Below are 26,246 nucleotides of genomic sequence, written 5' to 3' on the forward strand. Positions count from 1 at the left end.
CTCGCTTCCCCGCCTGTGATATGCGGGGAGAAAGGCAGACCTGTGGGAGCACTCTCAGGCCGCAGAAATGAAGAGCTGGGCACGGTTCAGAGGGAGAAAGCCCCAAGCACAGCGTGGTGTGCAAGAGTGTCCCTGTCCCTCTCTGCTGGCCCCTTTCCCCACAGGCACGCAGGGAGGCTTGGTCCCTGACCGGTCGCGCGGTCACCAAGGGGCTGCTCTGAAGAGCCTTCTTGTCCCCTTCTTACAGGGCCTCTCACGGACAAGCGCCGGCTGCTCTCCCGCGAACGTCCCGCTCCGGCCAGGCTGCCTCGCGTGACGCTGGAAGGAGAGCTGGGCGAGGCTGCCAGGGCAAAAGAGCCTTCTCTCAGGTGAGGCTGGTGGGGAGCTGGAGCAGGCAAGGCCAGGGCTCTGGTCCTCGAGGCAGCGAGAGCCGGCCTTGGGCCATAGGGTCTCGGTCAACTCCAAACCCATCGTGACGCGTGTCCTGGCAAAGCGCCCTCTCCTTGCCGGGCAGCAAGCAGAAAGCAGGTTGGGGCAGGGGTTGCTCTCCTGCCCCTGCTGCCAGCGTACAGCCCTGGTGGGAACTGCCTGCAGAAGCTCCCAGCACAAGGCTACGGCTGACTTCTCGTGCTGCGTAGCTGCAAGGGAGCCGCCTCTTTTGGTCAGGGGAGGGCACGGCTGAGGGATCGGCAAGGGAGAGGGCTCCTCTGGATGGGGTCTGGATGGGGCCGCCTGAGCTCTGCTTCGGGAGGCTGGTGCCAGAGCTCGGGCTACAGCTTCTCCTTGGGTCAGAGCACAGAGAAGGGACGAGGGATGGTCCACGCAGAGAGCTGCCGCGGGCCGCCAAAGCAGCACTCGGTAGGCGAGCACGAGCCGTAGCAGAAACCCCCCCTCTCCTGTGCTTGCAGACTGCCGGCAGTGCGCGAGGATTGCTCTTCAAGGAAGGGAGAAGAAGGGAAGCGCAAGTGGTCTGCTACGGCCCGGCCCCCAACTCTACCCCCAGTCTGTGAGGGTCACGGCAGAGCAGGACAGGTACCCCCTGCGAAACACGCGCTCCTGGGGTGCCGCTCATGGAGGGGCAGCAAGCAGGGCAGTGGGCAGGGATGGGCGCTTAGGAGCTGCGGGCAGGCTGGGTGGTCTTTGCATCGCTGCCTCCCAGGGTGCTGCACGTTGGAGTGAGCTCGGGCCCGGGTCCCACCTCCGTCTCATGCCAATGCAGGTGCAGCTGATGCCCGGGGGACGGCCAGCCTTACAGGATGGCAGGTCTGGAGTGCAGGTGGCACCCGGGAGACTGAAGCAGCAGCATCTTCTCATCCCTCACCCCCCGGAAAAGAAGAAGACAGAGGCGGCTGCTCTGGACAAGTCCCTGAGCAAGTAAGCGTGTGCCAGCTCCCACAAAGGCCTCTATGAGTGAAGCGGCAGCAGGCCGCCTGAGGGATCAAGGATGCAGGTTGCCGACCTGTGGGCTCTGCTTCTCCATGCCCCGGCTGCTGCTGGTAGGCAACGACGGGGAAGAGGCCCCGACGCCAGCTGTCCCCCTGCAGCCCAAACGCCGTGGTCTAAAACTCCCCGGGAGCTGCTGGTCACAGATACCAAGTGGCAGGGGGCTGTGCTCCCTGCCCCGGGGGCTGGGGGCAGGCAGAGGCGGGCAGGTTGCCAGCCCAAGTGACAGCGGTGTTCCCTGCTGCTGCAGCTCCCTTCTCGTGCGGGGCATCCAGGTGAGCAGGCTGCTGGAGAAGAGAAAGGAAGCCCTGCGGGAAGACAGGCGCAAGAGCAGCGCTGTGGAAATGCCGAGGCTCTGGTAAGCCCCTCCTGCAGCGGCCGCCTTCCCCCTACCAGCAGCCCCTTGGGGACCCCCCAGGGCCCTGGGCTCTCCCGGCTCGAGGGGCAGCAGCAGGCTTTGCATCCTGCGGCCCTCGACCAGACATCCCTCCCGCTCCGGGGCAGCGGGTGGGGACTCCAGGTGAGAGCTCCGCCTGGCACCCAACACCCACGGGCGGCTCCACACTCGGGCATCTCCAGCGGGATGAGGTGCTGGGCTCCAGCTCCTCAAAGCCCGTAGCCCCTGCTTCCTCCCACCCAGCACCTGCAGCCAGAGGCCTTGCCCTGCGCCTCTGGAGCTGCTCGGCCAAAGGTCTCTGCCCCGGCCTCGCACAGCGCCTCAGCCTGGCGCTGCGTAGGTTCCCCGCCACGGGCTGGGACACCAGGGGCCTCCACAGAGCCACAGACACCATCGGGACTCCCGCGGGCCAGGCGCACACCCAGGAGTGTGGGGGCTGAAGGGGTCAGCCAGTGTTCTCGGCCTCCCTCGCTGCACATCAACCTTGAACCTTCTCTTTTTCGCTCCCTAGCGCCTCTGAGAAGATCCACCGGTAGCACCAGCCTGAAGGGCCCCACTGCCCCAAGTCCTGCAGTGGGGAGGAGAGGCTGGGGAGCCAGCGCTGCCCTCTTGCAGCTGTCGAGCTGTGAGCAGAGGAGGGGAGAGCATTGCCCAGGGTGAAATCCCGCTGCTTACTGAGCAATAAAGAGCGTTGCTTCCAACTGGAGGGGTTTGTAGTGTAGTAATTTGGAGTTACTGGCAAAGGAAGATGGATTAATAATCTAATGGGTTGTTTTATAGAATGAAGCCAATCTGCAAGGTATTACGGCATAAATAGTTGCCTGAATGGCCTCTCCGTTTTGCTATTTGGACCCTGCTGCCCCAAGCAGCTTTGTCCAGGCTCACCAGGCGCTCTTCTCCCTAAGCTGCTCACTGACCCCCCGCTGTACCTGCCATTGCTCCCCGCTTGTTCTCTTGCCCAAGGCAGAGAGGTCTTGAGGCGTTTCCCCTCGTACAGCTCACTCTCCCCATCACGGCCAAGGACACTGGTATCCCACTGAGGCCTTCTTTGGGGGCAGGGGCAATATCTCTGGGCTAGGGGAGGCCTCCCCAGGGCTCTGTGACACAGAGAGACCCCCCAGGAGGGTCTCTGGCTGGTGGCAGTCCTTCCTTAGCAGTGCCCACCAGAAGATGCAGTGGGGCAGCCGTGTGTGGGTTCGGGGGTGCCCTGGTCTCCAGCTCTCCTGCCCGCTGTGCGTCCCTTGGCTCCTGTGCCCTTGGAGAGCAGCCCGGACTGCAGAGGGGAGGGAGTCTGTCATCCCCACGGGGCTGAGGGAGGTTTTGGGGTTTGTTTTCGTGGCCCATGCACCAGCTTGGGTTGGAGAAGACTCCCCAAACACTGGGGACTTTTGAAGCAGGAAGGGGTAGCGCTCCTCAAGCGTGGACCTCTCCAGGGCAACGCATACGCTTCCCATCACATCCAGAGAGCGACGGGCAAAGTGCGGCTGTCGTGTGTGAGGGATGAGCACGCATACAGCTGCCACCATGGGAGTGGGGCTCTGAGCTTCCCGCGAGCACTCCCGCTAGGAATGGGACTCTCTGCTTCTGAGGTGGCCCAGGTAGCTTCTCCCAAGGCAGCTGAGCTGAGAGCTGGGCAGTATGTTAAGCAACCAGCAATATGCAGTGCTGATTGACTGGGACGGGCTGCAGCCATAGTCTGTCTCTCTCCTTGGGGTACTGACTGCCCAGCTTGGACTCTGTTTTATTCCCTACTGATATGCTCCCACAGAGAAAAAGCAGCAGCAAGTAAAAAACTAGTTGGATTAATTTACTTTTATCATTCTGCAAGCCTGGAGGTGCATTTATATCAGCAATGATATGAACCATGGGAACTGATGGAAAAAATGAGAAAACAGTTCTCACAAAAACTTAGACATCTTGTGTTTGCATGGCTGCGGGGGGCCACCTGTAATCGTCAATAACAAATGAATCATAATCAGGACTGTAAACGAGCCGTTTCACAAAGGCTTCCTTGTCTGCTGGCTCGGGGTACCAAGAAGCAAGACCATGCTTGTAGGCCCAGTCAACAATCTGCAAAAAGATAAGCAAAATGAGCTGATGAAATAAAGTTGGCACGTTATGAAGTTGAAACCAGCTGCAGTTTGGCTCTGGCTGTATTTTCCCTCTTTCCCCTCATCTCCCCCCTCAAAATTGTGTCCTTTTTTGCTTTTTTCTCTTTGTGCAATTCCCTGAGTCAGCTGCACTTCATCCCTTGGGTGAGGGAATGCAAGCTGCTGGCAATTACTGGCTGCTTAGAAATGCACACCCCTGCCCTGGCAAAATGGCTGCAGTGTGCAATTAAAGGAGGAGAGCAGCCCGTTAACCACCTCCGCTCACACCCTTGAGCTCCTCAGCTACACTGTGCATCTGTCAGTAACTCCTAGCAGGCCAGTGTGATTCTCAGTAGGTGTCCCCTGAACAGGAATTACAAATTTGATGTATACAGGGCACCGATACCACAATTAGACAACAAGCAGAGATGTGGAATAGTATTTAGGTACTTAGGCCCCTATCAAATACAGGAGGAGAGGTTCCAAAATAGTAGTTTGGAACCTAAAATCTTTTGGCAACTTGCATCATGTTTGCATTTGACCCTAAACCTGACTTTTTTAAGTGCTGAGCCCTCACAGCTCCAAGTAATAAAGCAGAGCTTTGTAAGCTGTGAGGCACCTAGAATCAGGAGGTATTTTTCACATTTGCGCTTTAATGATGGGAGAAATCAAAGCAGCAATTCTGGCTGGAAGGACTCCTAAGAATCATTGCTTTAGGCTGTAGAAAAAGTTAAATTAAAAAACCACAAAGCAAGAATGATACCAAGGCAATTCCTGCCCTCCCTACCACGGAAAGTGGAAATAAATGAGTACTCACTTTCACAGCGATTTTGAGAGACACCTCTCTGATGCTGTCCAAGGGGGGATAGAGTCTTCCTTCTGCAAGATTCTGCTCTGTCACCTCAGCAGCAATGGACTAGAAAGAAGAGAAAGATAGTTTACAGAGATGGTCTCAAGCATGTACCACATTCACTAGCATTACACGATACGTGTCTGAAACCTCAGCAGCAGCAGAGCTGGGACTAGTTCTCAATGGGAACTCCTGAACTATTTGAAGTACACGTTTGTATATGTTTCATTACAGACTTAAAACTGGAACCACAATGATGGAAGTGCTGTGCCAGGGCATCAGTTGTGGAGAATGAAGAGAACCCTGTCATGGCTCCTGCGCCTTTGTAGGTGCAATGGAAGCTTGAGCTTTCCCTGAGACTAGAAAAGGCCACGGCTTTTTGCTGAGGTTGTGCAATTTCCACTCAATGCATTGCCGCAGGCCAGGTTCTTGAAAACACCTCAAGTAGGTGCATGTGCCTCTTATCACCTTTTTAAAAACATTAGTTAAATGCCAGTTGGAAACCTCTGCTGTGATGAGGAAGATATCATCAGAGATGTGCCGGACTCCGCATGCGATGACTCCCAGTGCCACTCCTGGGAAGACGTAGGCATTGTTTCCTTGGCCAGGGAAGAAGGTCTGTCCATTGGGCAGGGTCACCTTTGAGAATGGACTCCCACTTGCAAATATTCCCCGTCCCTGATAAAAGAGAGAGAAAGAGGCATCCAAATTCAGAAGAGATATCTTACGTTTCTGCTGCCTGCCATGATCTGCGCTCAGGGGACTCTGGTGACCAAGTGGACAAGCCTCCAGCCAGTCACTGAGAAGCATCTCCACCAGAGCCATCTCCAGTTGATACTTCTGGAGGGCCTGGTCCCCAGAGCCACGAACAGGGCCACGAACAGGGCCATGGACAGGGCCACTGAGCACTGAGTGGGTGTTTGCACTGCCCAACTGCAACTGCTCTGAACTTGCTGAGGAGTCTCTCTTCCCAGAGAAAAGGAGGCTGAGGGAAGACCTTATTGCTCTCTACAACTACCTGAAAGGAGGTTGTAGCAAGGTGGGGGTTGGTCTCTTTTTCCAAGTAACAGGCGATAGGGCAAGAGGAAATGGCCTCAAGTGAGGTTTAGATTGGATATTAGGAAAAATTTCTTCACCGAAAGAGTAGTCAGGCACTGGAGCAGGCTGCCCAGGGAAGTGGTTGAGTCCCCATTTAAAAGATGGGTAGATGTGGTGCTTGAGGACATGGTTTAGTGGTGGGCTTGGCAGTGCTGGGTTAACAGTTGGACTTGATAATCTTAAAGGCCTTTCCCAACCTAAACAATTCTGTGATTCTATGATTCCTCCCTGTCAACCATCTACTGAGTGTGAAGAGGGACTCATGTGGGATAAAGGCCTGGGGACTGTGTGAGTGCCCTAGCCAGCAGCAGGTGGTGGGGGAGCAAAGGAGAGAGTGACACAAGGCCTCCTCTCTCACCCCAAGTCAATCCACATGACAATAATTCTTCAGTGACACTGAGCTTGAGTTGGATGATGAAACTGTTACACAGATAGCTACGGTGGCAAAACACAGGGGACAGTAGTGTGGGATGATGGGACACCTCAGATAGCTGTGGGTGAAGTAGGCAAGTGCTTTTTTTTAGAGGATCACAAAGTAATTCAGGCTGGTAGGGACCCAAACTCCTGCTCACAGCAAGGTCAGCTATGGAATCAGACCAGGTTGCTCAGGGCTTTATCCAGTCTGGTCTTGAAAACCTGCAAGGACAGAGACCGCACGAGCAGTCTGGGCCCCTGTTCCACCTCCTGACTCTCCTCACAATGTGCAAGTTTTTCTTTATGACCAGCTTGAACCTCTTTTGTTTCAACTTCTGCCCACTGTCACTTGTCCGCCCACCATGCGCCACTGTGGTTTCCTTGGTACAGTCATGGCTGCAGCGTACCCGGAGCACCCAGCTTCCCTACGCTGAGCTCCAGTACCTCGGTGAGGCGGTAGCACTGCTCCGCTGTGCACTCCGCTTTACTTGTGGGGTTGCTCAGGGCAAACACGATGGGCCTCTCATTGAAGGCTGCCATGTCCTTCAAAATCTTCTCAGTGAAAGCTCCTGCAACGGCTGCGACACCTAAAACAACAACAGCAGAGTGAGATGGTGCTTTCTGACTGTCTGACTTCAGCGCATTGGGCTGATCCCTCTTGGATGCCTCTGTCGGTAAATGAACTGCGGGAGGGAATGGGCTCTATCTCTGGAGATGCAGGTAGGAATGTTTCTCATATTCTGGCAAAATTAAAAGCCTATCTCCAAATAAATCCCTCTGCTACTCTGGGCAGGGTGGGAATCAGTGTTTGGGCTGGTCTGGCTGTGGCATTCAGCACTTTGCCTCCTGAAGACCTGCCCAAGCTGCCTGTTGTCATCCTTATCCTGCTCAGCCTGCTCAGCTCACTGCCGAGAGCCCCAAATCCTGCCTCCCGCGGCACGTCCCTCTGCAGCCCTGTCTGGGAGGGCTCCTACAGCTCCAAAGGAGAGGAAGCCTGTGCCTCACGGTCAAAGGGGAAAGGGTATGGAAAAGTCAACTGACAAAATGGGGGTAAAAAAAAGCTCATTTTGTTTTGACTGGGAGAACAAAAGGAGGCCCTGGAAGAAAGACAGAAACTCTCCTAAGAACTGAATTGATGTGAAAAGGTCGCACTAAGGGAACTCCACCTATAATTGCTGTAGGCTTCACTTTCTGCACAACCTCTTCCAGCGTGTTCACACTGGGGTGGTCCTGGGCAAACATCTCTTTCTCATGGTTCAGGTGGCTCCTGCCCTGTGAGGACAAAGAACGAGTCAAACTTTGGTCTGTTGGCAAAAGGTGGAGACATAATGTAGTAACTCATCAGTTCATTTCATCTCTTGGCCATCTACTTAAATCAGATTCCTCAGAACGGGTCCTCAGCATCAGCCAGTCAGGCATTGAGCTGTTGGTGTAACATCACACGGGGCTGGTCTCTGCTCCTCTCACCCTCCAAAATACATTGATTGTGTGGAGGAAGGATCTGGCTGCCAAGGCAGAGAAGTTGTACAAGTCTCCTCAGGTCTGAGAAGGGACAAGGGCAGAGGTCCTGAGGACCCAGGCAGTGCAGAGTAGAGCTGGGCCAGGTTGGATCACCAAGCAGGGCACAACGTTGCTGTTGCACTACCCCGTATGACTGGCATGCAAGGCTTCTAGCGCTGCTTGAGACCATGGCCATATGGAGTTACAATACCACTGAGACATCAGTCTATCCTACCACTTCAGAGACCTAGCCCGAAGGATTGCCTTTAGGGTAGGCAGTGCTGCTGGTACACTGTTGTCACGGTGAGATCTAGTCCTCTGAAAGCAGGAACAGCTCTGCTGACACCAGTAAAACTGCAGCCCTTACTCCAGGGCTGAGCAGGGTCCAAGGTATCTGCCTGCTCTGGCCTCTCTCTAGCTTGCAGAAGGCGGCAGGGGTGTGGAGCTCAGCTCTGGAGACAAATTTACCTTCACAATCAGTCCCTTGGAGTCCACCATCCAAATTTTTTTGATGGCATCCTCTCGTGAAATTCCTTCCTTTTCCATGGCCATGAGGATGAGATGAGCTATGCCCATTGCAGCCTGGAACACAAGTATATAAACACTTCATTGGGGAATCATCATCTTTTGGGGGGGAAGATTTTAAATGAGATATGTGTTGGGTCATCCCCCAGCACTGCACAAAGCTGGGAGGCTTTCTGCTCCATGCTTGTACAGTGCCATGGCACGGGGCTGATTTTAGCACTGTAGGTGCTGACGTAAATAAAAAAAAAAAACCCAAACAATCATCCAGCAGAGCAGGCTGCCCGTGAGGCTGGAGCAGTGGAGGTGGTACCTTGACAGGCAGAGGCTGTCTCCATCATTTAAACCAGCTGCTGCAGGGGAGGGAAAGGGGCAGACACTGAACAAACGTTGCTGACGATGCTGGTACAGAGGAACTCAAAGCAGAGTGGGATTGCTGCATCTGAAGTACTGCCAAGAGGCAAGTCCTCTTCTCCCATTCCTGCCTGAGGAAGCAGCCCTGGACATGCTGTGTGTGTTCGTGGTCCTACAGCCGTGCCCAGCCCTCCTGCCCAGATGGGGACTGGATGGGGACAAGGCAGGATGTTCTCTGTGCCACAGCATGGACGTGTCTCTCAGGAGGGGTGGAGAGAGAAAAGAAGCAATCTTTGCTTCACAGAGGGATAAACTGCGAGTAACAGACCTTGCCCAAAGTCCCATAGGTGGGTGAGAGCTGAGCCAGGACCTGGACCAACGCCTTGAGTCCACAGTCCAGGCTTTAGAGACTTTTTCTGCCCCCTCTCTCTTTGAGCAAGGCACCTTACAGACTACCTGACTTCTGCCATCGGGGCAATATGATTGGCTCCAAAACCTGGGATTATGTTCTTACAGTTCTTTGAGTCTGAATCCTTTTGACTCTATTGCGAAAGAGGCTCTGGTTTACCCTAAATACCAACTCTGAGGACTGAAACCAGCCTCCTTAATGTTCCTGCAGCACCTTGCCTCATCAGGGACTTCCCTCAAGGTACTTAAAGCCCCACTGACACAAGGGCAGCCTCGTAGCTTCCAGAAAGTCTGCCCAGGACTCATGGGCCAAGAGGTCACTGAAAGACTGTTAGCAACTTCTACGTAGCGGCAAGATCCACCTGTGGGGCCCGCTCCTGCCCAGTGACAAGGAACCTGCTTCGGTGCTTTGTTTTCATGAAGCCAAGCCCTGCAGGAAGTTTCATGGTTGACTTTTCTCTCTCTAAATTTGAATTTAGATCACATTTAGGCACAAACTCAAGAACATTCCTACCTCTCCAGCTCCCTGGAAAACAAACTTATGGTCAGAGAGCTTGTTCTTTGTGATCCTTAAGGCTGCAAAGATGCCAGCAACGGCAACAGACGCGGTGCCTGAAAAGAGAGAAACACTATGAGATGGACATCCTGGCAAATGGATTGTCTACCCTACTGATAGGCTGTTAGAAACCTTGTGGTAGGAACCATTGTCTTAGATCCTGTCACTAAAGGATCAGAGTGCCTTTCCTACTCTGAAATATTAATCCTCAGAAGACCCCTGCAAGGCAGGAGAACACCAATTTCCCTCTATATAGACTCAAAGGGACACTGGGTCCCAGAACGCCAGAAGTTAATACCTAACTTGCGAGGGTTTAAGATGCATGTGACTTGTCTAAGGTCACATAAGACATCTGTAGCAGAGTGGTGGTCTGAACTTGGGCACCCTTGTCACAAAATCCTCTGTGATCATGGCATTATCATCCCCTTCTCCTCATTTACCTTCACAGTCCAGCACCACCTTCTCTTTTTTTACCTCCCTAATACTCTGATATCCTGACTCAGAACCATCATGCCTCACTGCCAAGCATTAAGGAGTCATTGAGAACATGAGCTGGTCCCAGATTAGTGAGAAAGAATCCAGTGTATGGAGAGCAGCGTCCTGCTGTTACAGCCACCGTGATATGCACAGCTTTCCATCCTTCAAGGGAGGCAGATGCCTAGGCTGAATAAACCTGCCTTCCCCTCACATCAGTCACATATAGCATTAATCTAATGTCCTATCCCAGGTGAAGGAACAGGGTGGAAAGAAATCAAGTAAGGCACAGACTAGTGAGGATTCAGGCACTGGTGGTATCTCGGGTCACCGGGGCAAGCTGGATACAGGTGCTAAAGGTGAGCTAGGAATGAAGGAGGCAGTTTTATTCCTCAGCCTTTTAAAGGACGCCAGTTCAGATGTGCCCCCAGCTCTGATGCTGTCCCCAGCTCTAATGCAGGTGTCTCCATTCTCATCTCCAGAAGCTTTGTGAGAAATCAGGGAGGTCACAAGCAACAAGTCTTGAGTGAGTGGTCATGGGTGGGGCGGACAATGAACGCTTTTAGGCTAATAAACCTGATTTCACCAGATTTCCAGCATTTCCTATTTTCCTGCCCATTTAATGAGGCAGTGCATCAGGGTTTCAATCAGCCAGTGCTTCACTGAGGCCCTTGGAGGGTCCTTAGAGCCTGGGGTGCTGCCGGGCATCAGCCAACAGCCGGGCTGGGAAACAAGAGCAGCTCATGAGCAAAGCATGAGCATGAGCAGTGAAACCAGCAGATGGTGCTGCCTCATCTGTCAAGGACCGAGAAAATAAATTCAGCTTTACCTGCTCCTTTTCTTTAGTGCTAAAGCCACAGCTAAACTAGAAATCTACTGGTATATCATGGCATCGGGGAATGATTTACTCTCTCATTATTTCCATGCAAGCAGAAAATCTAGTGGGAATACAGTTACTCTGGCAGAGAACTAACTTTTATTGACATGGCCTATTTCGCTTAGGGAACCTATATAAGCTACTCTGACAGAGAAAAGCTTTATTGGCCAGATCAGAAGTGTTTATCAATACTATTAGCTCACCAACATTTTTCTTTTATAACTCAGATGAGTTTAGTTCTCCAAAAATGAATAATTAGTGCCACTTAAGAGTGATTCTGGTTTAGCAGAGATGGCAGCAGCCACATTCCTGCAGCAAACGTTAGTGCCACGGTGTCCATGCACAGGCACACCGGTACAGAATGGCAGCAGCATCATTTCTTACTCATGAGGGCACTGCAAGCATCTGTCTTGAACACAAAGTGGACTAGACTAACGGTTGGTGCTTCGGCACTAAGGATGAATTCCTGTCACTAGCTCAGAAAACAGTTCGGATCAGTTTATTTCCAGATCCAGACCATCTGAGGTCAGTTAGTTTAACAGGGAGTTGATGGGGAGGGAACCCGGCACTGAGTGCTCTGCTGCTTCAGTATTAACGTGTCAACTCAGACAACTGAAGGATGTACGTGAAGGATTTCCTCTTGCTTCTGCACCAAATCTCTGCCTTTTTAAGCTGTATTTAGGGTAATGTATTTACCTGGTGAAATGCCATGCCATCGGACTAGAAAAATTGCAGAGGAAGATAATGAACATCCAAGGACTTTAAAGGAACACCAGATAATTGCCTAGTTTTCAGATTTTGCTTTTTATGGGTGTCACATGCTTATTCTCCATATTTCAGTAAGTCTATAATCAGCAGGACTGCCTGGCTTGCTGCCGTGCCAGATGGGATGGGATGGATGGGACTCCTCTAAACAACCATGTATGATCCTGCACATGCTAAAGCAGACACCTGAACTGGGTCAAATGAAATGCACCCAAAAAGTGTCACTACCACCACAGAGTTTTTTAAGAGAGACAGGATAACTGGAACACATGTAGACACTTCTATTGCAGACATCTGAAGTTTGGAGGAAGGGATCCCACCCTGGCAGTCTGAACTGCAAAGAAGTGGGGAGAGCCCAGGGTCCTGCAGTTGTCAGCGATGCTAAGCTTGTGGCATGCAGTAGGATATGAACACCTATGCGTGTGCTCACGCACGCTCACATGCCATCTCTCAGGCTTACGTTGCACAGAAATCCCCAAATCCCTGCGTGGGAGTGGGGAACTGATCAGAGAAAGAAATCCAGAAGCGGAATAATTACAGTACGACAGTGTGTCAGGTCACAGCATTAGCAGCAATAGATGCCTGGAAAGTATTTAAAAGAAAGAAATGTAACTGGAGAAATATCTTGTTTCTCTTGGTCCTGACTCAGGCAAAATTGCTCTATACTCTATGACTGTCAAGAAGTCTGATGTGACACATGATGGTATCTGCAAACCTGTTTAAATGGAAAATGCTCGTGGGACATTCAGCAGAGGGACTCGAGGCCTTTTTTAAAGATGTTATTAGCAGGAATTTGTGATGTGGGGCGTATGGAGAGAAAGGGTGCATGGACTCAGTCTGCAGAGCAGCGTGCATTTTGCAGAGCAGAGACCTGTGGGACTGGGTGTGCCATTACTCATCCCCTGCACTTGCACTGCGGCTCTGACTAACAGCAGGACTCTGTTCAGCTCTGCCATTCCTAATCCTCCTCCTCGCTCTCCAATGTGTTTCTAATCCCTCCACGTCTCCCAAACTGCATCTCACCCCCATTACTCAAGTAACAAAGTTACTATACCTTGGCTTCAGCTCAATACTTTTCTTTGATAATGACAATTTCTGAGCATGGAACAATAGAGCATCTCTATGGAGGAGAGTTCACAGCTGGTTCATGTAAGGAACTGGCTAATCATTGTGCTTCAATTCTGAAAAGACCACAAAATGAGATGGGGGGGACCCCCTCACCTTGAGTTGTGGCAAGAAAAAAACAACCACCCTTCAACACCTTCGTCTGTCTGTTTTCCAAAGAGATTGAATGCTGCTATGGCAGATGATAACTACTTCCTTCAGTAATTAGCAAGAGCCAGCTTAGCCGGTCTGTATCTGAGGTAAGATATGGACTGGCACAGAGAGAAGAAAGGAAAATGCTCACAAATCATCCCCTCTGTCCAAGACCCAAAGTGAACGCTCAACATAATATCACAAAATAGCAAGCAGACCTCAGGAGCCTCTCTGGGGAGTCCAGAGCAACAGGACCGGCAAAGAAAAGAGGCATTTAAACCTAAGGTACACTCAGGAAAATGGCCATCCCAGTAGGAATTAAATCTCTGACACTCAGGAACATTCAGAATATGTTAAACATTAAGGAAAACCCCTCTGAGGCTGATGTTCCACTTGCACTAGTGTAAGTAAGAACAAGCCCCTGTGGAGGGAGCTGGAGCTACACTGGAGCAAAACCCCGGGGCAAGGATCCGCTCCACAGCTTCAAGACGCTGCACAGATGGAAAAGGCTCAGCCCAGAGGCACCCATGCACGGGGACCTTATCCTTCCTTCAGAGCGGGGAGAGCGGACAGAGGGGTGAGCGGCTTCGCACACGGAGTTATGGGCGGCGCCGGCACAAGTGCAACAGGGAAAGTGCTGCCCAGCGCCGATGGCAAGGCTGTGCCGCGTGGGATAGCACCCAGTGGCTACGCAGGAGACATGGGGGGAAGCGGGGACACCGTGGATGCCTGGGGTGTCAGGTCCTCAGCCCCATGCTGAGGGCTGGCACTGCCCAGTCACCTGGCCCGGGGCTGGCTGAGCGGAGCAGAGCATCACCACCATGCTGAGTCCTTCTGGTAGCAGCAGTGATGGGAGTGCGTAGCCACACCACTGCCCGTTTCTTCATACTACACCTGTGTGGGTGATTCCCCCTTCTCCACAGCACACTGGTGGAAGAGATGGCCAAATTCAGCCTGATCATCTATTTTTTACCCTTGTCCCACCTGCTTACACTTCACCCCATCAAAACCATGCCAAGATGAGGGCCCAGGGAACAGCAAACGCCAGTTTAACACCTCCAGCAAAAGGCAGCCAAGAAAATATATCTAAATTTATGGATGCAGAGGAAGCATAGGGATTTTCCAAATCCTGGTTCACATTAACTCCCTGCAGCAGTTCCGCCTGTTACTGGAAAGCAGAGTGGAGCTTGTCCGGTTTCACTCCAAATACATAATCAAAAGTCAAACACAACAAAGCTGAAGCAAAAAGCTGCCGAAGTGTTTGCAGCTCAAGGTCTTCACCTCCATGGCTGTGGGCTAGTGTTAGCCTTCCCCTAAAGGGCCTCTGTAAGACATTTAGAAAATAAACCTAGAAATGGTGTGGAGCAAATCAATGAGGGGAGACCTTATCGCTCTCTACAACTACCTGAAAGGAGGTTGTAGCGAGGTGGGGGTCGGTCTCTTCTCCCAAGTAACCAGTGACAGGATGAGAGGGAACAGCCTCAAGCTGCGCCAGGGGAGGACTGGGTTGGATATTAGGAAAAGTGAAAGGGTGGTCAGGCACAGGCTGCCCAGGGAAGTGGTTGAGTCCCCATCCCTGGAGGTATTTAAAAGACGTGTGGATGTGGTGCTTAGGGACATGGTTTAGTGGTGGACTTGGCAGTGCTGGGTTAACAGTTGGACTTGGTGATCTTAAAGGTCTTTTCCAACCTAAATGATTCTATGATTCTATGATAACGAAAACAGCAGTAAATTGCAAAGCATCGATGCTCAGGGAAGGAACTCGCTTTCTCCACTAACAGATTTAGGGACACTGGTGACCCAGAAGCAGCAGTGGTATGCTGAAGAGCTGTCTGACAATAGAGATGCAGAGCGCATCTTAAAGTAGATGCCTAAAGCAGGTCACCTCTAGGTGCTTGATTTTAATCCTTCCACTGTAAAGTGCTTGGACTACACAGTGCAGCACCTTAAAAACACGTCACAGCACTGGCCTGCAGCATTGCCCTCACTCCTGCCTGCGCAGTGCCAGCCAGCGCCCAGGCTGTGCCAAGGGGCAGACCGAACCCCCTCGTCCACGAAGGCAGAGGCTACCAGGCAGCTGCCAGCACTTCACAACAAGGCATCCCCATCCCCACCGCGGCAGTGGAGGCCCTGTGGGTGCTGTTTTATACCGATGAGTTAAACCACTTCAGAGCACAGCCCGGTTCTTCTGTTTGTTTTGCCTCCTTAGCCTGGACTGTGCTTAAAGATCATGGACAGCTTAATACTGAGGTTATGTACACTGCTCTTTACGGCAAAGGAGGAGTTTGCAAGGGCATCCAGTGAACAAGAAAAAGAGTGAACAAGAAAAGCAGGAGAGGAAAAAGAATCAAATGTTACAATCCCCCAAATGACAGAAGATACAGGCCAGATCTTTAGGGCCCTGCACCACTAAGCCCAAGACACTGAAGGCTATTTACACCCAGGAGTCCATTCTGTTCTGACCCAGCTTGTTTAGCAGTCCATGTGTGATTTAGACACACGCCTAGGAGCTGGCCCTTAAATAGTTAATGCTTATTAACTATCAAGGGAAAATGCAGGAGCCTCCTCTGCTGCAGGGCACAGCATGGGCCTGGTAATGGTGAACCTCTACAGGACTGAGAACATCTCCACATCTATCTTCAGGCCGGGTAAATCCCCACAGGGAAAGCGTGCTGCTCAGGAGCTGCCTGGCAGGACATAGCCTGCTTTGTTCTGCAGCAGGGTATCGTCCAGCGCTCCCTTCCTATTGTGCTTCCCCCCCTCCTTAGCTTCCTGTGATAATTACTGATGCATTTTCCACACCAGCTGAAACAACAAAGTAAGATACTGTACCATTTTCATCTGCTGAAATTAGTTAATGCCGAGCCAAAAACTGGCTTCGCCTGCTTTGCACGGCACATGGAAACGTGCCTGCGAATTAGGCCACGTTTGCACATGATTGCTTCCTAACTCACCCAAATGTTTGAAGCCGCTCAGATTTGCGGCGCTGGAGCCAGCCTGTTCCCACCCCTCAGCTGAGGTCTGGGAGCAGTGTCCCTTCAGGCTGGGACACTGCTTCCTGAAGTGTCCTGGAAAGGTTATGGAAAGGTTATCTGCTAGGATAATTAGAAAAGGTGGTTGGTGGGTCAAGAGATATTTTAAGACTCATCAGCAGTCACACATCCAACAACAAAGGGGAATCACTGCTCTAACGAGTGGGAAAAGACCCAGAGAGGTTCTGCGAAAGTGATGACCCCTGTGCATTGCCTGTGGATTACTTTAGTTGTGGAGGGACTACAGAAATAATAAAGGCTGAGTGTTTGTAATGTGGCTATTGATTTGGGGTTTCCCATCTTAAAGTGCCTTGAAGAAGTCTCATTTGCACGGTGTAGGTGTTCAGCCTATTTTAGAAGTCCTATCTGTTCACGGTGTCTCAAACTAGATACGGATGTATCTGAAACACTCAGATTGGTGGTTCTTCTTTGAGAAGCTATCAATGTTACACTTACATCAGGTCTAGTTTTAAAAGACTGCTAAAGATGCCCAAAGCCAGGAGGTAGTAGGCTTTATGCTTCTGTGCACTGTTCTCTCTGCCCTCCCCATATGTGTGAAAGGGTTTTGAATGACATGATCAGATACAATTAATTAAATAACACTTTCGAGATTTCTTCATTTTTCTGCAACTCTGGCTAAACTTCCAGAACAGCTTCTGCTGTTCAGTACTGAGTAAGCAATCTAAGCCTGAAGAATTCATGTTAGATATGTGAATATGGAGGGTAACACACTGATCAAAAAGGAGAATGAACTTTTCATAGAAAAAAATAAGGTTGGAAGAGATGCCTGGAGGTCACCTAGCCCAGTATCTGCTTAAAGCAGGGCTAGCTTCCAAATTAGATTAGGTTGCTTAGGGCCTTCTCGAAGGATAAAAGTCCCAAAGCCTCTCTGCACAACTTGTCCCAGTGTTCAACCACTCTCATCGTCAATAATATTTTTGTTATGTCTGATCAGATAACTGAATAGTGACACTGAAGGATCTCTGTTGGAACATAAAGATTTCTGTTCAGCCAGCCAAGCAGTCCAACTCAATTCACAGGTTGGTGGGTCTGATCCCATTTCTGCTTAGCCCAGGCACAAACTCCTGCTGATTCTTGTGGGTATTCAGTGCACATCTTTGAAGGCTGTGTTGGAATTAGACAGGCTCTTTACCCCAAAGACAGTGAGGCACGTGCACACAGAGCCCTAGTCCCACGCTGAGAACCTTAGGTGTGCAAATCTACAGGGTTTCTATAGACTCCTGCCTGTTTAGCAGGGATTATTCAACAGATGAAGTCCATGTGACCTGATGAGACGCATCTGAGGATGCTGAGGTACATGGCCAATGGCATTACAAAGTCATTCTTTGAAAGGTTTTGGTAATCAGGAAGATTCCCAATGCCTGAAAAAAGACAAATGTCACACCCATCTTCAAGTAGTGCCAGAAGAAGAATCCAAGGAATTTTAGCTCAGTCAACCTAACCTCAGTACCTGTGGATTACAAAGCAAATCTTCCAAGAAGGCAGGTCTATGAACGTAAAGGTGATTGAGAGCAGCATGGATTTCCCAAGCCAAATCATGCCTGACCTGGCCAACCTGGCTGCCTTATATGATGAGACAACCAGCTACATGGACAAGGAGAGGGCAGTGGGTGTTGCTTTCTTTGACCTGCATGAGGCCTTTGAAACAATCTCCCAAAGCATCCTTGTAGCCAAACTGGAGAGATACAGACTGAACAAGTGGACTATCAGGTGAGTGAAAAAGCGGCTGGGCTGCTGGGCTCAAAGGCTTGTGGTCAGTGGTACAAAGTGGTACAAAGAGGTCAGTACTATTTACGTTCTATTAACAACCTGGATGATAAGACAGAGTACACGCCCAGCAAGTTCGTGGGTGATTACAAATTGGGGATAGCAATCAATGACTGTCACTCACAGCGATTTCAGAAGGCTGGAGAAATGGGTTCAGGGAAACCTCATGAAGGTCAGCAAAGGCAAATGCAAAGTCCTGCACCTGGGAGGAGGGAATAACCTCACGCAGCAGCACATGGTAGGGGCTGATGGCTGAGAAGCAGCTTTGCAGAAGAAGACTTGGGTGTAATGGTGGACAACAGGTTGAAGATGAGCCAGCAATGCGCTCTTGTGGCACAGACGGCCAACAGCCTGCTAGACTGTGTCCACAGAAGTCTAGCCAGCAGGTCAAGGAAAGTAATCATTTCTTTCTATTTCAACACTTTTGAGGTTATATCTAGACTAGTATCTCCAGTTCGGGGCTCTCAGCACAAGGAATATATTGACAAACTGGAGGAAGTCCAGAGGAGGGCCATCAACATGCCCAGGGTGTACAAGGAGGACTGAGAAACTTGGGTTTCATTAAGCTGGAGAAGGCTAAGAGGGCATCTAATTTCTGTCTACAACTACTTACCGAGTGTTTGTAAAGCAGCCAGATTCTTCTCAGAGGTGCACAGCGGAAGGATGAGGGGCAATGAACACAAGTTGCATCTAGGGAAGTTCCAATTAGATATTAGGGGAAACAATGCACAAAGAAGATGAGAAAACTTTGGAAGAGGCAGCATAAAAAGGTTGTGAATATCCATCCTTGTAGATATTGGAAATTATTTGGCTGGACAAGGCTCTGAGGAACCTGATCTAATGTTGGATCTAACTTTGAAATCACCTTTTATTTGAGTGAGGGCTGGGTGATGTCCAGTGCTCCCTTCCAAGCTAACCTCTTGAATGATTTTATATATTTTCTTGTATGAAGCAGGAAGCCAGAGATGCCTGTCTCAGGGATCCACAAGACTTGACACCTTTGTAAGACTTTTCAGTTGTCTACTTTTTATCACTGTGCGCAGTTAAGTGGAGCAATGTTACAGTAGGAAGAGAAAGCAGGATCTAAAGCATTCTCATGTCCCTCCAATTTCATATGTGCTTCATCGCCTGCCCTGGTACTTTACTGGGAAAAAGGAAGAAGTGACAATCAATTTTCTCCTGTAGAGCTGAAATTGAAGCTGTTGCCCCTTGCATGAACCCAGACAGAGCTGGGAAAGGACTGATGTCATCACCCCCAAGGAGGAAGGAGAAGCACTCCCTTAATGGGGAGCTCCCACGCGCGGGCACTGTGAGCCGGCTCCTGCTAGCTCCCAGGCTAATGGCTTTCAGAACAAGAGCAATCACCTCGTCCCAGTTTGTGGTACCTGGCAGGCGTCCCACTCGGCATCAGCAGGCTGGCTCGAACTGGAAGGGGTCTGAGTCATTTTGATTCTGTGGGGTTAGGATGGATTTGGCAATATGGTAATTTGTGTAACAAAAAAATGTAGGCGTTAATATTTTAAACTGCTTTCTGTTTGTGTAGGCCCTGGGGCAGCAAGAGGGAGGCCCAAGGGAGTTTAAGTGGAGCAATTTATACTTTCTTCCCACACCTCATCTGTGTGTGTGTGTGTAGGCATACCGCATTCAGAGTCCCACTAACCAACGGGCAATGACTTTAAATTAGCATAGCTCAGGCCTGATCTAACTTGCACTGTTTGTGCCTAGGATGTGTTTCTAAATCAATATAGTTAAAACAACACTGGCTCGGAAGCTGGGATAATTCTGGCTTCAGGAGGTCTGTTCCTGCCTGACTCGAGTAAAATGAATCAGGCCTGCTTAAACAAGGCTTTGTATAATTCTCATTAAGCATTTAAAACACAATTTGCATTGAACTCTCCCACTTTTTTAAGCAGGCAAGTCATGAAACATCAGCATGTTAGAAAAGAGAGAGCCTGAGGCAAAACCAAAGAACAGGAGGGTGTAAGTGAGAAAATGGCACTTCCTACCTTTCTGGTATCATCTGGGGATACAGAGGGGTGTGTTAGGGTGGGTACATCAGACTGCTCATCCCAGCTTCAACTCCATTAATCTCGGACATGACTCCAAGACAGAGTTAACTGAGCAGATCCAAGTTACTTCAGCTTCCCAAAGGTCCTCAAAACTCATTCCTGACTACAACCCCGGCTTGTAATCCCCTTTTCTTTCTGACAGCTACATAAAATAGCCTGAAACAGTGGCTTGCTTCCCTTGACTCATTGCTTGTCTGCGCAAAAGATCAGCAGGATTTCTTTCCTTATCTACTACTGTGAAATGGGTGCCAGCTAGATGCTTTATTTGAGTATATAAGGGAGTTTTACTAGTAAGAGGTAAAATCCTACTGTTTTAACAGGTGGGACTCTGGAGAATTTTCAGAGGACTTGACATCTCCCATGCACCGTGACACACATCTAACTGGGGAGAAGCAGACAAGGTCCATTTTATGGCAAGGCTGTTTTACAGCATCCTCCTGGATGTGGTTTGCTCCTCTGGGGGAGTCGTTTCCAGGAACTGTCTCAGGCATTCAGCTATGACCTATGGCCAAAAAGAAACTATAAAAAACACAGTCTCCTGCTTCCCACTCATAATCTTCAGTTTTGCTTTAATATCCTCTTTTTCTTCTCTCTGTCAATCGAAGAAACCATTCCAGTTCACTCCAGTTCCCCCAAGAAAACCTACGTCCAGGCTTGCAGATCTGCCACATTGCCTGGCCTCTTTTCCTTTCGACTGCTGAGTCCGCTTCCACTTGCAGAGAGAGCAACTAATCCAAAATAAATCTTTATATCATCAGCTTCTTATTATGGGCTTCATCTGTCCATCTGCAGAAAAGTTCGAGTTCTTGGTTCCTCCATTCAAGACTTCAATTAAAAAATGTAGATCTCCTGTGTTCTCTTTTTCTGTGCTCCTCTCCACTGAAAGCTTTTGTGGTGGGCAAGAACACCTAATGAGTCTTCTTGGACAGGAGTATCTATCTCACCTTCTCTGAAATGCCTTAACCTCCTCTGCTTCTAAACCCTCTTCATGAAACTGTCTTTGAGCAGGACTGTGCGTCCCATCACACTAACCATATTCCCACGAGCCAGGGTCTTACTCCCTCTTGTGCCATGACAGATATGAGCAGGCTGTTACACACACTGCCAAATATTGCTAGACGGGTAGCAGATGCAGAAATAGTGCTGGAAATTCTGCTCACAAAAGAACCAGCATTGTGTGAAAAATGACACTGGCATTTCTTTCAGTCTCTTTCAAGTACAAGTGAGGATAAGCCCAGCCGACTGCAAATAATTAAATCAACAAACCTCGGAAATTTCTGCATGTTGCAAGCAGGACTAGACAAAAGAAGAAAAGATGAAGGGACTCACAGGAGAAGAACTGGTTATTTGTAATCACTTGGGAAGATCCTGTCCCTGTCAGATGGGCAAACAGCCCTTCCAATGGTTTAAAGCAAAGTCAGCACCAGACCAGGATGCCACCAATATGCAGCTTGCGTCCCTCTGCACATTTGAGCAATCCTGCTGACTGCTGAGCTCACAGGGCCTGGAGACATGCTGGTTATAACCCCAGCTTTGCTGCTGTCATTCCTCTTTGGTGCTGGAAGAATTATGTTAACCACTCTAGGGGAGAACATATCTGTTCTCGGATTACCCTGGAGTTAGCATCCATGGAGAGGAAAGAAGCTGGTTTTCCTTTCCATTTGTGCATGTAATTAGGAGGGTAACAATAGAGGGACAATGCCAGGATCAGCTAATGACCACCTGGCTGATGGAAACTGAAAGCCTTGCGTAACTGCTAAAACGTCATCATTGTTTTAGCTAAATTATAGAAAATTAATGGAACTTTCTAAATTACCTTAATAATCTAAAGCACATGATCCATTTTCTCCCTTGAACAACATTTCTGCAGTGAGCAGCTAAATTCCTAAAAACAATGGAGACTCACTTTTCAACTTAGACCGCTGTGCTTCTGTTTATATTTTTAAATGCTGATGTGTAAACTCTAAAATTTATCACACATCTCAGTATTGTATAATAAATAGTCTTGTGATCTTAATCACCTTTCCTCATGACAAGGTGAAGGTTAAATTTGCACTTTCCTAACAGTACTTACCCTGAATATCATCGTTGAATGTACAGTATCTGTTGCGGTATTTATTGAGGAGACGAAAAGCGTTAGCATTGGCAAAATCTTCAAACTGGATCAGACAATTCATGCCGTACCTGCAAGTTAAAGGGTAATTAAAAATGGATAAAAGTATTTCCACAACATAGGATGATATATACATCTTTTAGCAGCACAATGTAGCTAGAGACTCGAGTGAAAAGATAAAATTGAACCTCAACTGTATGAAGTTCAACAAGGCTCAGTGCCGGGTCCTGCACTTGGGTCACAACAAGCCCATGCAACGCTACAGGCTGGGGGAGGAGTGGCTGGAGAGCTGCCTGGCGGGAAAGGACCTGGGGGTGCTGGTTGACAGCCGCCTGAACATGAGCCAGCAGTGTGCTCAGGTGGCCAAGAGGGCCAACAGCATCCTGGCTTGTATCAGGAATAGTGTGGCCAGCAGGACCAGGGAGGTGACAGTGCCCCTGTACTCGGCACTGGTGAGGCCGCACCTCGAGTCCTGTGTTCAGTGTTGGGCCCCTCACTACAAGAAGGACATCGAGGGGCTGGAGCGTGGCCAGAGAAGGGCAACGAAGCTGGTGAAGGGTCTGGAGCACAAGGCTTATGAGGAGCGGCTGAGGGAGCTGGGGTTGTTTAGCCTGGAGAAGAGGAGGCTGAGGGGAGACCTTATTGCTCTCTACAACTGCCTGAAAGGAGGCTGTAGCGAGGTGGGGGTCGGTCTCTTCTCCCAAGTAACGAGTGATAGGATGAGAGGGAACGGCCTCAAGCTGCACCAGGGAAGGACTGGGCTGGATATTAGGAAAAGTGAAAGGGTAGTCAGGCACAGGCTGCCCAGGGAAGTGGTTGAGTCTCCATCCCTGGAGGTATTTAAAAGACGTGTGGATGTGGCGCTTAGGGACATGGTTTAATGGTGGACTTGGCAGTGCTGGGTTAACGGTTGGACTTGATGATCTGAAAGGTCTTTTCCAACCTGAACGATTCTATGATTCTAGATAAAAGTATCATAAGAGAAATGCATCACAGTAACAGCAAACAGTATCACACGCTTCCCAATGTCCATACACTCAGAAATGTGGAGTCACCAAGAATAAATCGTATTCATAATTCCAAGGGCTTCTTAATCTGTATACCTACGTATATATATATATACACACATATGCATCTTTAGACTATTGGTATGACAAATTTTCATTGGCGTATTTACGGATGAACTTCTCAAAGTGAAGGAGATGCTCTTTGGCAATGGATATTGCAACCGCCGTGTTGCAATATAGCAAATCTGACTGCAAAGGGAACATCAGTCAAAGGGACACCACCAAGTGCCCACTTCAACTGTAGGTGACCAAGAGATGAGAAAAATACTGCTTATAGGATCCCATGGGCTGAGCGCTTCACAGTGTGATTTCACAGACAGATTTTTGTGTTTTGGAAACGTGTTTCTCTCCACTCAGTTGCTTTGCAGGAAACCAGCACGCAATGACAGCTAGTGACCCATAGAGTCAAAAGGCAGGAAATAATTGCCAACTTTCTGTAATTATCCACTAATATCAGGGCAAGTGTGCAGTTTCTAAAAAATTGGGTAATATTTGCTCCATATCTATACAGTTTCAGCACTTTGTATGACTCTAAGCTGCATTAAAGCTTTGCTAATAAAATCCAAAAGGGCCATAAGTACTCTTTTCTCTCACATAAATGTGATGGGGCAGTGGGAGAAGCTCAGGGAACGAGTAATGCAACTACTGGCAACCTCTGGGCTGCAGGCAGGTGAAGAGACTCTAAATAGGTGCACTGTGTTAGAGACCTGAGCCTCTCTGGGACTGTAAGCAGTGCAGAGGCAGCATCACCTTACATACCGCCCATTCAGACTTTCCTCCTTTGCCACTGAAATCTGAGGTAGGGGACACCCCTGCTTTAAACTAGACATTTATACTGGATAAAACATGCTCCATTTGAGAACCGTGGCTCCTGTCATGAAAAGCTCTTTTCATGGCACTCGCAGTGCGGGGAGTCAGGCTCTCCTGGAAGGGCCTCAGATTTTTTATTATTATTTTCCATTTCGAGTATGTCTGTCAGCAAGGAGACAATGATAAGCACATGCATTGTGCTCCTTTATTTGTCTAACATGAGAAACTCTTGCTTCACAAATCTTCTGGTCTCAAAAAGGGAAAAGGGTTGACTCTTACATGCTTCACATTCTCTGTGTTTGCTTTTAGAAAGGGACCACAATGAGTTTAGAGCTGTGTATAACTGTTTTAGATATAAAAAGCTCAGACTGAACTCAATGCCTCAATCCAGTTAAGTCTCCTAATATCCTACTAAGCTTAATATTTGCAAAATAATATTAATATTTGCAAAAATTTCAATGAAAAATTAGGTGCTTGGAGTCCTGAATCAGGTGCTTGGAGTCTTGAATCAGGGACACAGAAGCTGTGGTAACTTTTCTATGGGGTCTGCAATGCAGTGTCATCCCCAGAGGGAAGTGTCATTGCTCCTGTCACCAAAGAACGGGGCATGTCCACGTTACAGAACTGTGTGTGCAGAGATCCCTGACTGAACACAGCACAGCTCCGTGCCAGAACGTGGTGGTTTCCTTTCTCCTGGGCACCTTTCGGCTCTCTTCAGCTTCTCCTTTGGTGATGCTGGGAATGGATGTGGCACACCTGCAAGGGAGGACATGCCACGGTGGGTGGTTTTCTTCCTGGCTAATGTGGAATCCAATGACTGAGGGCATCTTCAATTTATCTCATGTGCAGTCTGGGTATCTTTCTACTACCCGGGTACCATCAGAGATGGACTACCATGCCCAGTCCCCACTGTATGTGTTTCCCATATCTCTCCTGAAAGAGAATACAGCACAGAAGGGTTAAAAATTGCTTTCAAAATTAGCCTATATTTATTGTGCGCCATCTGATAGCTCCTACTTTATAAAGTACACTTACTCCCCACTCTGCAATGTCAGAGTCCAGAGAGCCCTCTCTAGGTAGACAGAAGCAAGCACGACTGGTCATACTGGCCAGAAAGGCAGCAACTTCTTGTCTTGTTTAGTGTGCTGAAAGGAGCAAGAAAAGAGCCCTGTGCAATATCCCTGTTGTAGTTATACCACAACTCTCACTCTGGATATGGAGGTTTAGGCATGGATTTTCCAGGGGACCAACAGGCTTTGGAGTTCAGCAGGATCTAGATGTTCAGGTGGGGAAATTCCAGCTTGCCATACTTCAAGGGGAAAAAACTCCTAGAAGAGGGACTGGACAACTGCTCCCATTGGTTTTGTGACTTTGAACAGGACAAATTCTTTCCTGCACTCTATAAGACAGGCCACGTTATATGGCTCAACAGCAACTGGAGTCTATTGAAATTTTGTATTTCTTTTTATAAGGTGCTCTTAAATTGTCCCCAGTGTGCTGCTTACAAGTTACACCGAGTATTTGAGGACAGACTGCTTATGCACTGTAAGCCTCCCCACTGTGCATTCTGTCAGCTATCGAGGAGGCATCCAGTATCAAAATTTCTTCCGAAATGCTGAGCAACGCTCTGAAAAGCAATAGATGAAGATTCCCAAGTCTCTTTCTCTCTGTAAAGTCTTGGAAATCAAAATGAACATTGTGGATATCCAAGGAATTTGTGCAAATAAACAATACAAAAAGTGCCTGTGAAAATCAGTTTTCTAAGGGACGATCCTCTTATCTGTCATTTGAATGTGTAAGGAAAACATGGCTAAGAGGGAGATGACACACCATCCAGAACATCTGCTAACATCTCATAGCAAAGAATTAGCAAATCTTTAAGCAACTTCAGTTACTATAGAAACTATTTCTCTAACACTAGTCTTATTATTTATTTGTATCACCGAGGGAGTAACATTACTGTCTTGCTTAATAAAATCAGTGATCTCAGCCAGCATTAATGTATGTGTGACCAGCTCTTCAAAGAGCATAAGGGTGGGTGGGTGGGTTTCCCTGACTACGGAGTCAGACTTGCAAAAGTATTAACCTGAACATTTTTTGTTCTCCTTTGAGCACAGAATTCTTTCCTCATGTCACATTCCTCGTCTGCAGCATGAGACAGTGCACAGTTACTTCTATTTTTGTCTTTGATAATTTTTTATTAAGCAGAGCACAAGGAAGGTATGGTAGCCCATAAACACCTCACGTCTCTTCCTGCCCCTCAGTATGACAGGACAGTGCTGGAATGCAAACTCTTTTCACTGAGCTATTTTTTGGAAGATTGTTTTGTTTTTCTCTGCAATACGTCCACTGAGCTTTTTAA

General features: G+C 49.0%; 1 protein-coding gene across 1 annotated transcript in view; it reads right to left on the reverse strand.

The window, feature by feature from the left end:
* Positions 1 to 3,657: 3,657 nt before the first annotated feature.
* The window catches only part of ME3 (malic enzyme 3), a gene marked incomplete at its 5' end in the record, with an annotated part of 133,370 nt that continues 110,781 nt past the window's right edge, over positions 3,658 to 26,246 (reverse strand). Inside the window, 8 exons of the mRNA XM_082334230.1 lie at positions 3,658 to 3,910; positions 4,748 to 4,846; positions 5,285 to 5,458; positions 6,737 to 6,879; positions 7,459 to 7,564; positions 8,261 to 8,374; positions 9,591 to 9,688; positions 21,969 to 22,078. Of these exons, the coding sequence (XP_082190356.1) occupies positions 3,749 to 3,910; positions 4,748 to 4,846; positions 5,285 to 5,458; positions 6,737 to 6,879; positions 7,459 to 7,564; positions 8,261 to 8,374; positions 9,591 to 9,688; positions 21,969 to 22,078 (1,006 nt within the window). The 3' untranslated portion in view covers positions 3,658 to 3,748. The remainder of the gene's footprint in view (positions 3,911 to 4,747; positions 4,847 to 5,284; positions 5,459 to 6,736; positions 6,880 to 7,458; positions 7,565 to 8,260; positions 8,375 to 9,590; positions 9,689 to 21,968; positions 22,079 to 26,246) is intronic.

This window comes from Platalea leucorodia (genome assembly GCF_965183815.1).
Source record: "Platalea leucorodia genome assembly, chromosome: 2".
Taxonomy (NCBI): Eukaryota; Metazoa; Chordata; class Aves; order Pelecaniformes; family Threskiornithidae; genus Platalea; species Platalea leucorodia.